The following is a 10,854-nucleotide window of genomic DNA, read 5'->3' as shown; positions in this document are numbered from 1 at the left end:
CTTTGCACCGTGAGAGCAGACCTCATGCAGGCATGCACGAACCTTCACTTCCTGCAGCTCAAGATTGTGGTTCTTTTCTGAACAATAGGTGCAAAGACTGACAGGAAACACCTCATTCAAGAAGCTTTTGTCAGCGTCTACAAATACAATGATAAGAATTAAACAGATTTTTTTTTTTCAGTTGAGTTTATTTAAGAGCATAACTGATCCATTAAAGGGACCCATAAATTAAAATGGTAATTTACTCACCCTCATGTCGTTCAAAATAGTTTGTTTGTTTTTTAAAGAATGTTGGTGACTAAACAGTTTTGTTTCCATTGTGTTGTCAAAAATATAATGGTAGTCAATGGGAACCAAGACTATTCTTCAAAATATCTTTCAGAAGACAGACACGAGGGTGAAATTGACATTTATGGGAACTATCCCTCTTTAAGGAACTGTATATATTTTACAAAGATTCACAACATTTATGTTCATAGTCATAAATAAGTATTCGTTTGGCATTTTCAACAAAAAAAACGATATCTCTGATATCATATCGATAAAGCAGTTCTTATGATGTATCTCATCATTCTACGACTGCGATGACATTTGTAACCAGTACATGTCGCTGATAAAGTTCCAGAAAGTGTGAGAGGAGTGGAAATGGATGCTACGCCACCCAGCTGTGTTCCCCCTCCCACTCTCTAACTCCTCTGTCGTTCTTTCCTTCAGTCATGCTCTCTTTCATGTCCGCCAGGAAACTGTGTGACAGCTTTTTCTCCAGCATCACCCACTCTGGAAGAACAGCAATGAGTCAGTGCGCTCGGCCGGGAGCGTCATCCGACGCCGCTTTCGCTCTTAAACAATATTTACGCAGAAATACACGAATGAAAATAGACGCTTGGTTAGTTTTCGTTTCCGGCTCACTTTCATGTATGAAAGTGCGTCTTCCCAGATCACGGCATCAAGAATCCAAAGTCATTCTGACACTCGTCCTCCAAGTCTCACTACAATCCTCCTCTCATGTTTCCCAGAGCTGACAGCAGTCCTCGCATTCCTCCGTCATGTAGAGATACGAGTTAATGGCCTCCTTCAGGCCTTCGCTCACCAGAGACTCCTCCGCTCCCTCTTTGCTCTGCCCGAAGATCATGGAGCTGTGAGGACAAGATGGCATGTTTAGAAACTGCTCTACTAGGCTTTCATGGCTCATTGTTAAGCTCTTAAGATAACATTCCTAGTGTGTGATTCAAGGACTGATTATGATGTGTTTGACGCACCTGTTCACATCTTTCCAGTTTATAGTGGGCCTCTTCACGGCGATCGGAGGTGGGCCGTTCACCACAGGAACGTTGTTAGATCCTTGGATGTAGCACGGCTCCGCCAGAGTACAGCATAACCCGTCCGATACTTCTGAGGGACAGTTCACATTTAGACTCTGGCCATAACACTTACACTAATGTATATATGGGCTACTATGTGGTTGACAAGGTGTTTTGGTTGGCAGGACTATTTAAGGTTCAATACTAGAAGTAATCCATTTGATTTGTTTGGTTTCTGACCGGTACAACAGTGGTCTTTGACAACAGACAACTAAGTTTATTAGCTGTAGAATTACCCTACCCAGACAGCAAATGTGGATTCAACTCGTGCCCGATGTGGGCCGACACATGTTGCTATCTGGGTATTCACAGCCATTTGTCACCCACAATTTATTCCACCACTGAAAATGTCAGATAATTGGGGGTTACAGAGATCAACTTGAATCGCAGGCCATGTGATTTCAAAATGTCAATCATCTTGAGGAGAATAAAACCTGTTTTTATAGGCTCTGACATGACTGGAGCCCACTTCTCATGCGAGTCTATATGATTTAATCATTTCCTCAGCACAACCAAGTCATACATCACACCAGTATCAACCACACAGAATCACAGTTAGCCCGTGTGTCCACCAAAGCGCTTTAAGCCAACTGAAAACGGCGGATTTGGCGGCGCAACGTTTTTTTTTTTTTTTCCCAGGTGAGACACTATATGGCACGAAAACACTGAAACTTTTCTGAATGTAAAACGCAACGCAGTGCACTTTGGCACTAGTTTTGGAAGTGCTTCAGGGTTGCCAGGTTTGCGTAACAAAACCAGCCCAATCAAGGCCAAATACCATGGTTAAACAATGGTTAGTGTAGCAGAACCATGGTTCATTTGTGGTTACCATGGTTTAACTACAACAACCATGTTTTTTTCTGTATAAAACCGGGGTTTGGGGGTCCCTGGTAAAAATAGCTCAATTCCACGGGAAAACCATGATGTGCTTGTTATCGTCGTACAAGCAGAATGTGGCGGTTGGTCAGTGTGGTATTTGTCCCGCCCCACCTCCACTGGGATTGGACAGCTAGGAAAAAAGTGACCGTGATGAGCGCTGCTTTACCCAAAGTTGAACATTCTTCAACTCTCAAAACCTTGAGCGCCATTTAAAAAAAACACAGTGCTTTCATTGAGAACTATTGGACAAATATGCTAGCCTTGAGACCGCTTTGGTGGACACACAGCCTTAATAGCTGTATCTGTGAGTTTGTGTTTGCGCGTACCTGAATAGTGTGCGACCAGGTCTGCGAGGGTCCTGAAGGTGAGTCCGGGAGAGATGTAGACCCAGCCGTTCTCGATGCAGCTGATGCGGTAGTGTTTGACAGAAGCGCGCTCCTGCGAGCTGCTCTTACGCACTGACAGAGTGTGGTTACCTGGGGAAAAACAAACATGATCGCTTAATAATACACACTCAGATTTTACATTTTCGAGGGAAAAAGACACACTTTAAAAAAATATTTTCTCTGTATTGTCCTGGACATTGTTATGTAGTTATGTGCATATTGTTATGTACATGTTGTTATGTGGTTGCTTGGGAGTTCCTGGTGGTTGATAGGGTGACAAATAGTGTTCTGGGTGGTTTCTAACTGGCTAAACTCAAGAGCCCACCTGTCTCTAAAAATAGTCTGCAAGGTGAAAACCATTATAGGATAGTAACACAACTAGTATTTGTATGTACCTGGGAAGGTCTCGCTCTCTCTGATAAGGAAGGAGCCAGGCTGATTATGGGGGAGCATCAGCAGTTCCTCTGCTTTATGTTTGCTGAGACCCACAAACTGCCACCTGCATGGACACACACACACATACACACACACAGATGATTTACAAGTGTGAGGAAAAAGCAGTAGGTAGAGAAACGTAGCATTGTGATTCAGCAGGGTCATTGTGGGTACAGTGCGTCCCTAAACTGATAATCAGATCACACTGTATCCAGCTGGGCCCACTCTAAACCCCACACAAAGTTAACCCCACTACAGCTGACATCATCACCGCCTCACACACACTCCGACCACCTTTGTGATGATGTCATGAAGAGATAAGTTGAGCTCACCTGTTGAACACTTTGGCGGTGTAATTGCTGGGGATGTAGCTCTCGTTTCCTGTGGCTGATGAACTTACTTTCCACCACTCTCCCTCACTGTAACACACACATTATATAACATCAGATACTCGTACTGACGACTGAGGCATGATTTGTGGATAACGATGCACCGTTGTGCAACAGCACACTTACTCGGACAAAATGTTGAGCCTCTCTCCCACTCTGATGGCACAGTCACCTGGACCTCTCGACGGATAGTCGTACAGGGACACCACCACGTATCTCCCGCCGTCTGCACACACCAAAACAACACCTTTAGTCCTGTCGGCTTGCTCATATCATAATAGCAGCTCAAAGACACACCATTCAAAAAATAGTAGTGATTTTAACAATGAAATCCTGTAAAACCCTAAAAGTAAAAACCTGTTAAAGTTACCCTAAGATTTTTAGTGAAATTATAAATTGAAAAATTCTAAATTATTAACAATATTATGTTTATTATATATAATTGTTTAACATATTATATGCAATTTTACTGGTTGGAAGTAAAAATGTAAAAATTACCATAAAATATATTTTACATCAATATAATACTACATTTAAATCAGTATATCATTATAAATTTGTCATTATAAATTGTTTTTGTAAGTAAAATATGAGCCAATAATAAAAATAATCGAACAGCTTTCCGTTTAATTATAGTGATTTTTATAGATTTAAAATAATCAAACCTGTTAAAGTTACCCTAACATTTTTAGTGAAATTATAAATTGAAAAATTATAAATTATTAAAGGGTTAGTTCACCCAAAAATGAAAATTCTGTCATTAATTACTTACCCTCATGTCGTTCGACACCCGTAAGACCTCCGTTCATCTTCAGAACACAAATGAAGATATTTTAGTTGAGATCTGATGGCTCTGAAAGGCCTCCATTTGCAGCAATGCACGGTTCACTCTCAAGACCCTTAAAAGGTACTAAAGACGTCGTTACAAAGTCCATCTCACTACAGTGGTTCTACAATAACTTTATGAATCGGCGAGAATAGTTTTTGTGCGCAAAAAAACCCTAAATAACGACTTATATAGTGATGACGATTTTAAAACAAAGCATCATGAAGCTTCGTAGCGTTATGAATCAGTGAGTCGATTCAGCGGTTTGAATCGCCAAATTTCAGCAGTTTGGCGGTTTGACACGCGATTCCAATCATGAATCGACTCACTGATTCATAACGCTTAGAAGCTTCATGATGCCTTGTTTTGAAATCGTCATCACTATATAAGTCGTTATTTAGGGTTTTTTTGCGCACAGAAAACTATTCTCGCCGATTCATAAAGTTATTGTAGAACCACTGTAGTGAGATGGACTTTGTAACGACGTCTTTAGTACCTTTTAAGGGTCTTGAGAGTGAACCGTGCATTGTGCCAATGGAGGCCTTTCAGAGCCATCAGATTTCAACTAAAATATCTTCATTTGTGTTCTGAAGATGAACGGAGGTCTTACGGGTGTCGAACGACATGAGGGTAAGTAATTAGTGACAGAATTTTCATTTTTGGGTGAACTAACCCTTTAACAATATTATGTTTTTTTTTTTTTGTTAAAATTTTTTTGTTAAAGCTAATTTTGCTGTTTTTTTTTACCAGTTTTTAAAATTGTCTGTCTAGTTTTTATTACATTTTGGTATTTCAACTTTAACTAAATGAAAAAGAGAAATTGTGCTTTGGCAACTATCTAAAATAAAATGAGTACGTCTTTTAATATTTTATTTCAGTTAATGTGTATTTTATTTCAAGAAATAATTTTTTAGTTTTAGTTTGATTTTCACATTTGATTACATTTGATTTATATAGCATTGGTTTTTATTTTTGTAATCAGTTATGTAGATTAGGGTGTTTTATGCTACATTTTATATGTACATGCCCGTCTATATACAAATATTGGTCATGTTTAATGGACGGGACACTTATGATGAACTCTAATTCATCAAGTGGATTTCTATTTTACAACCTGTATTATTATGGCCGTTATCAGTATGTACAAGTCATATTTTGGTAGTTCAGGTAGATTAAATATACAACTGTCATTCTGTAATACCTGAAACATTGTCATTGTATTTTTACCATGAATTTTTGGTAGCCTCAGCTCCAAGTTATGCACTGAAATGAGTTATGTTACTCTCTGAAACCTTAAGTATGAGTGCATGTAAAGCGCCACTTCTGTAGTTCCAGCATTTGCCAACACTTCACTTGTAAAACCAAATGTCCATCTAAGCTTCTGTTCTACACCATTGCACTTGTTTACATTAAGTGCTGCATTTCTGAAACGAGTGGGACCTTGTGCACATATAAAGTGTGTATTGCAGTGCTGAGCTCACCCATGGTCAGCGGGTCAGCTCTTTCCTCCGAGTCCAAGAGAACAGCATGTGCGCTGGATGCGCGCCGGTCTTTACTGGGCCGACTGCCCATGCTGGAGTGTTTAGGTGCACAATGCTGACGGGAACCACAAACTAAGGACAGAAGAGCGAGATTTTTTTTTTTTAAGTACTGATGGATTTGTATTCGTTAAAAAGCATAAAAAAACTAAATAAACAACACCAGTGTTTATCAGGCCATGACATCCTTATGTCAAGCCCGAACGTAAGGAGGAAGGATGTCGACAAACCACTTGTGTACTTTGATAAAAAAAACTTTCCATTCGCACTTTCACTATCACACACTTTGTTAAAAACTTGGACCAAAAAAAAAAATGAGGTGGCCGTTCTAAAAATAGATCTGGTGCAATCAATGTTGAGAGCCTTCTACTATTTTCTGCCATGCTCCGTTACATCACAATGATGCATTCATTTATGCGATCTATGCGTTTAACCCAACAGATTAAAACGACTCAGTATGCAAATACCAGGTAAAATATCACTGGCTGAGATAAAAAATCATCATATATATAACGAGACTCATTCTCTTAATATGACTCTTATATGATGAGGAAGCGACAGTAAAGTGCTGAGGTATAATCTTCCACTGCCTTCCCATATGGTGTGAAAAATATCACTGTAAACCATTTGAAGGAAATTAATCAGATGGTCTGATGATCAAAAACAAGCCCCCAAAAAACATTTGTTTCCTACCACCAACACAAAATACACATTTTCCAGTATTTCTACATCCTATAGTCTTATTACTTGTTATTACACTGTAATAACAGCCCTGCAGTTCAATCATTTGAAAGAACGCACACCCTCATAAGGCTAATGTAGCATTAGTGATCTTTGAGGGGTTTTCTTCTTCATCATCATATTGTAATGCAGTGGCACTGGTCCCACAGCTTCATGACATGACCGAGCAGATGGTCACCTGGCACCACAGATGGGTCTCACTAGGTCATCAGGGTCTCCAGGTCCAAATTACAGACCTCATACCCCGGGCACCGAAATAAAACATGCGTAACTGATTACATGTGCTACACACTGTCCCAACACAGCCATACTGGAGTACATCATACAAGCACCATACAAACCAACCAACCTACGACCAGAAGGCAGTCATTTAAAATCATATTCTACATTTTTTAATAATATTTAACATAACTCGTGGGTATGGCGTTAAAGATTTAGTTAAAGATTAGAACAAGGTTACTAACTTCCTGTTCCAAAATGTCATTTTATCAATATTTAAGCCATTTAGTATGACTTTAAGGCCTGGTTTCACAGACGAAGCTTAGTTTAAGCCAGGATTAGGGCTTTTATAAACGTGCCTTATAAAGAAACATTACTGGTGTGCATCTTGAGACTAAACAATGGCACGGACATTTTAAGATACGCCAGTGCAGCTCAGACATGCTTTTTAGTCTGGGACTCGTTGTCTGTAAGAGATCTTTAAGAGTCTTTTAGGGCGTTAGAAAGTATTGTTCAACTTCAAAATGGCACACGAACCCGTGCGTTTCTTTGAAGAGCCTTTGAAGCAAGTGCACACGTTTCAAGATGATTCTGACTTTGATTCAAGATTCAAGATGGTGACTTTGAAGTTTGAGCTTCTTGTGTTAACATTATGAAAATACGCTCTTTTACACCAATCACAAACACATTCTTTTCAAATGTTTACCTTTAAAAAGTGTTAAAATGGCTTTCTCTCAAGCAGAAAACTGTATCTTAATACTATAAATCCATGTAAGGCGCTTTGGATAAACCTGCTAAATGAATACATGTTTATAGCAGTCAGCAAAAAGACCTTAAATAGACTGAAAGGGGTTACACTTTATTTTAAGGTGTTAGTGTTACAGTGTAAGTGATGTACTTGCTATAGGGTTATGATTAGGGTTAGTTGCATGTAATTATGCATAATTTATTGTTATTACTACAACAAAGTCACTGTAAAATAAAGTGTTACCCTGAAAGGTTACACCGTATTTTAAGGTGACGTATACACTCTAAAAAAAAGGTTCTATATGGCACCAAAACTGGTTCTTGGCTCGTAATCATTGGGGAACCTTTTTTTAGTGCGATATAGCACCAATTTTGGTGCTTCAGTGGTTCTTCAGCGGTTCTTCAGAGGTCCTATATAGCACCTTAGTCAAAGAACCGGTGAAGAACCACTGAAGCACCAAAATTGGTGCTATATAGCACTAAAAAAGGTTCCCCTATGATTACGAGCCAAGAACCATTTTTGGTGCCATATAGAACCTTTTTTTTTTTTAGAGTGTAGTTACATTGTACTTACTCTAGTAAGTACTGAGTAATATTAATAAACTACATGTATTTATAGAGATAGGGTTAGTTACTTGTAACTATGCATAATTTATTGTTATTACTACAGTAACTACATGTAACAAGGACACTGTAAAATAAAGCGTTGCCCTGAAAGGTTACACCGTATTTTAAGGTGACGTAGTTACATTATACTTTCTCTAATAAGTACTTAAGTTAGTTATTTGTAATTATGCATCATTTACTGTTATTACTATAGTAAGTACATGTAGTAACATGTAACTGTCACCTTAAAATAAAGAGTTACAGACTGAAATGAGGGCATAAAGTATCTTACTCACCTCATGGTCTTCAGGCTAGCTTTGATGACAATCCTTCCTATGCGGGCAAACAGACCTCCTCACCTGCACGTGTTTATGAACGTGCGCAACAGGTCTGAAAACTGAGATAGCAGAGTTAGTGATTTTGGCCCAGATCCGAGGCTAGTTGCCGCGTCTCAGGTCAGGGGCAGAGAGGCAGCAGTTGAGCTCAGTTTCAGGTGAAGTGTCACTGTAAGATGCTGCTGTGGTCGAAAGAGGCAGGCAGACTTATTTACTACACACTTGTAGTTTCCTGTGACGAACAGGTCTAACTGTCACTCCTTTGCTGACGCACAGATGTCTGTTTGTGAGAACAGACTAGGAGAAGGTGTTTTGGTCATGTTTGAACTGAACTAATATACAACACAGATGTTGGTGGAGGGAAAGGTTTTGAATGTCATGGGCTAATCGATGCAGCAACAGATGCCGATGGAAGCGGCTTGCAAAAATCTAAAAAGATTGAGATATTCTCTGGTGCTACTTTCAGCACATATTAATTCCAATATTCCCAAATGCACCAAATCCGATTGCCATAGCAATAACTGCCATGGAAACTAAATGATCAGATTGGCTCCAGACCATCATAGATGCAAAACAAGTCTTGCTACAAATGACTGCCCAGCTGAAATAAATAAATAAAAAAGATCATAGATGCACAATTTGCACTGGGATTCATAAGCCCAGTGTTGGATTTCAGCACATTAACACATCATGGTTGCATTTAAAGGATTAGTTCACTTCAAAATGAAAATGTCCTGATCATTTACACACTCCCATCTCATCCAAGATGTTCATGTCTTTCTTTCTTTAGTGGAAAAGAAATTAAGTTTTTTGAGGAAAACATTTCATGATTTTTGCCCAAAATGTTGAAGGTCCAAATCAATGCAGTTTCAAAGGAAGGGCTGCAGAGGCTCTGCACGATCCCAGACGAGGAATAGGGTCTTATCTAGCGAAACCATTAGACTGGCTCCGCCCTCCTACGTACTTCCGCTCAATTTTAATTTTCCTTCAATACTCCGTCTGGGACTGCGGTATATTCTATGGTTTTCTCCGAACAAATTGTGGTTGGAGTGGTTGAGAACGATGACGTTGATGTTGTGCGCTAGTTTGAGTTGTAGTTCAGTAATGGCGGCGGAGAAAAGATGCGAGTGTTTATCTTTGCTGAGTTTTTTTGGTGGCCATGATGTTGTGTCCCGGGAAAAGTTTGATTTTCCAGCTCGCTCCGTTAGTGGTGTAGGAGTTGCTGAAGCCCCGGTAATTGTTTCTCGTGGGGTCGGAAGGTATTGTCATCATTTACAGGGGCTAGTCAGTGATTTTATTGCCATCCGTCTCCCACCACCAGCATAAAAATCCCCGGCCGAATTACCGACTGCTTTAGACAAACGCCAAGGTCGTGTGGTCATTTAATTGCTGTCCGAATCCACATCTCTGAGTTTTCAAGAATATATCACTTCAAAATCTGTTTATCTCCTTTTTGACCCCTGCAGAGCACCGTAAGGTTGCGCTTCGCTGTAATTTGGATGCATTTCTAGACTTTAAACGCTGGCAAGTGTTTTCAAGAGCAATATATTTCATCACCGCTCAAAAAATAAAAAGAAGAAAAGCACGTAAACATTTGAATTGGGCCGTTAATTATGGCAGCATTTATTTTTTATCATACCAAGCATATGATATTTTATTTACAGCATACAATCATGTTATGGACCACGTGAGCAGCGCGTTCCCCATCACAAAACTCTCCCCTCCACCGTGAATAAATCACAATCCGAATGCTCGAGGTTTAAGTTTTATTACTGAGGTGGCTGCACAATCTGCACAGTTATTTTTAACAGACGTGACATACGTCACGACCAAACGGTAGCGATTGGTTATGGCAGATCCAGAGCGGCTCTGGGCAGATCCAATAGTTTTAAACTTCAACAGAGTACCCGCCTTCAAGGGAGTAAACGCTTGTCAATGGAGACAGGCCAGACTCTCTGTACAAATGAAATGTATGAGAGTCTGGTAGGACCAGGCTACGAAACCATCAGCCATTTTCAAAAATAAATAAATATACTTTTTAACCTAAATTGCTCATCTTGCGGTGCTCTGTGACATGCCAGGGATTGCGCAATCACGTCGGAAAGGTATACTTTATACTGAAAGACATTAGCAAAAAAAGTCTCCACACGTTCGCTTGGGGCGGTACTTCCGCCTACGTCTAGCGTGATCTTTCCGACTTGATTACACAATCCGTGGTGAGTCGCAGAACAGCGCAAGATGAGCAATTTAGGTTAAAAAGTACATAAATGTTTATTTTTTCTTGAAAATGACCGATGGTTTCGCTAGATAAGACCCTATTCCTCGTCTGGGATCGTGCAGAGCCTCTGAAGCCCTTCCTTTGAAACTGCATTGATGGACCTTCAACATTTTG

At 39.8% G+C, this 10,854-nt stretch overlaps 1 protein-coding gene across 2 annotated transcripts; it reads right to left on the bottom strand.

Annotated features, from left to right (window-relative positions):
- Positions 1–178: 178 nt before the first annotated feature.
- Positions 179–9,098, bottom strand: sla2b (Src like adaptor 2b). 2 transcript variants are annotated; one of them, XM_079801903.1, is made up of 8 exons: positions 8,424–9,098; positions 5,758–5,889; positions 3,577–3,676; positions 3,394–3,480; positions 3,022–3,125; positions 2,567–2,716; positions 1,260–1,392; positions 179–1,136 (listed from the first exon to the last, which is right to left on the bottom strand). In XM_079801903.1, exons 2-8 carry the CDS (start codon positions 5,846–5,848, stop codon positions 1,004–1,006), a joined length of 798 nt encoding a protein of 265 aa, XP_079658029.1. In that variant the 5' UTR covers positions 5,849–5,889; positions 8,424–9,098; the 3' UTR covers positions 179–1,003. The 2 variants fall into 2 exon arrangements, with proteins under 2 accessions (XP_079658029.1, XP_079658030.1); XM_079801904.1 differs by having other exon boundaries at positions 1,260–1,389; positions 8,424–9,061.
- Between the last annotated feature and the right edge of the window lie 1,756 nt (positions 9,099–10,854).

The sequence above is a fragment of the Gobio gobio genome (genome assembly GCF_949357685.1).
Source record: "Gobio gobio genome assembly, chromosome: 21".
In the NCBI taxonomy this organism is placed as follows: Eukaryota; Metazoa; Chordata; class Actinopteri; order Cypriniformes; family Gobionidae; genus Gobio; species Gobio gobio.
The sequence above is the reverse complement of the archived record's forward strand: the minus strand, read 5'-3'. Positions and strand labels throughout refer to the sequence as shown.

Bases quoted from the DNA above. Each gene is read 5' to 3' on its own strand.
- sla2b (XM_079801903.1), bottom strand. From the start codon at position 5,848: ATGGGCAGTCGGCCCAGTAAAGACCGGCGCGCATCCAGCGCACATGCT. The intron at 3,481-3,576 runs GTAAGTGTGCTG...TGTGTGTTACAG, and splicing joins AGGCTCAACATTTTGTCCGA to TGAGGGAGAGTGGTGGAAAG. The intron at 2,717-3,021 runs GTACATACAAAT...GTTTTTCCCCAG, and splicing joins AGAGAGCGAGACCTTCCCAG to GTAACCACACTCTGTCAGTG.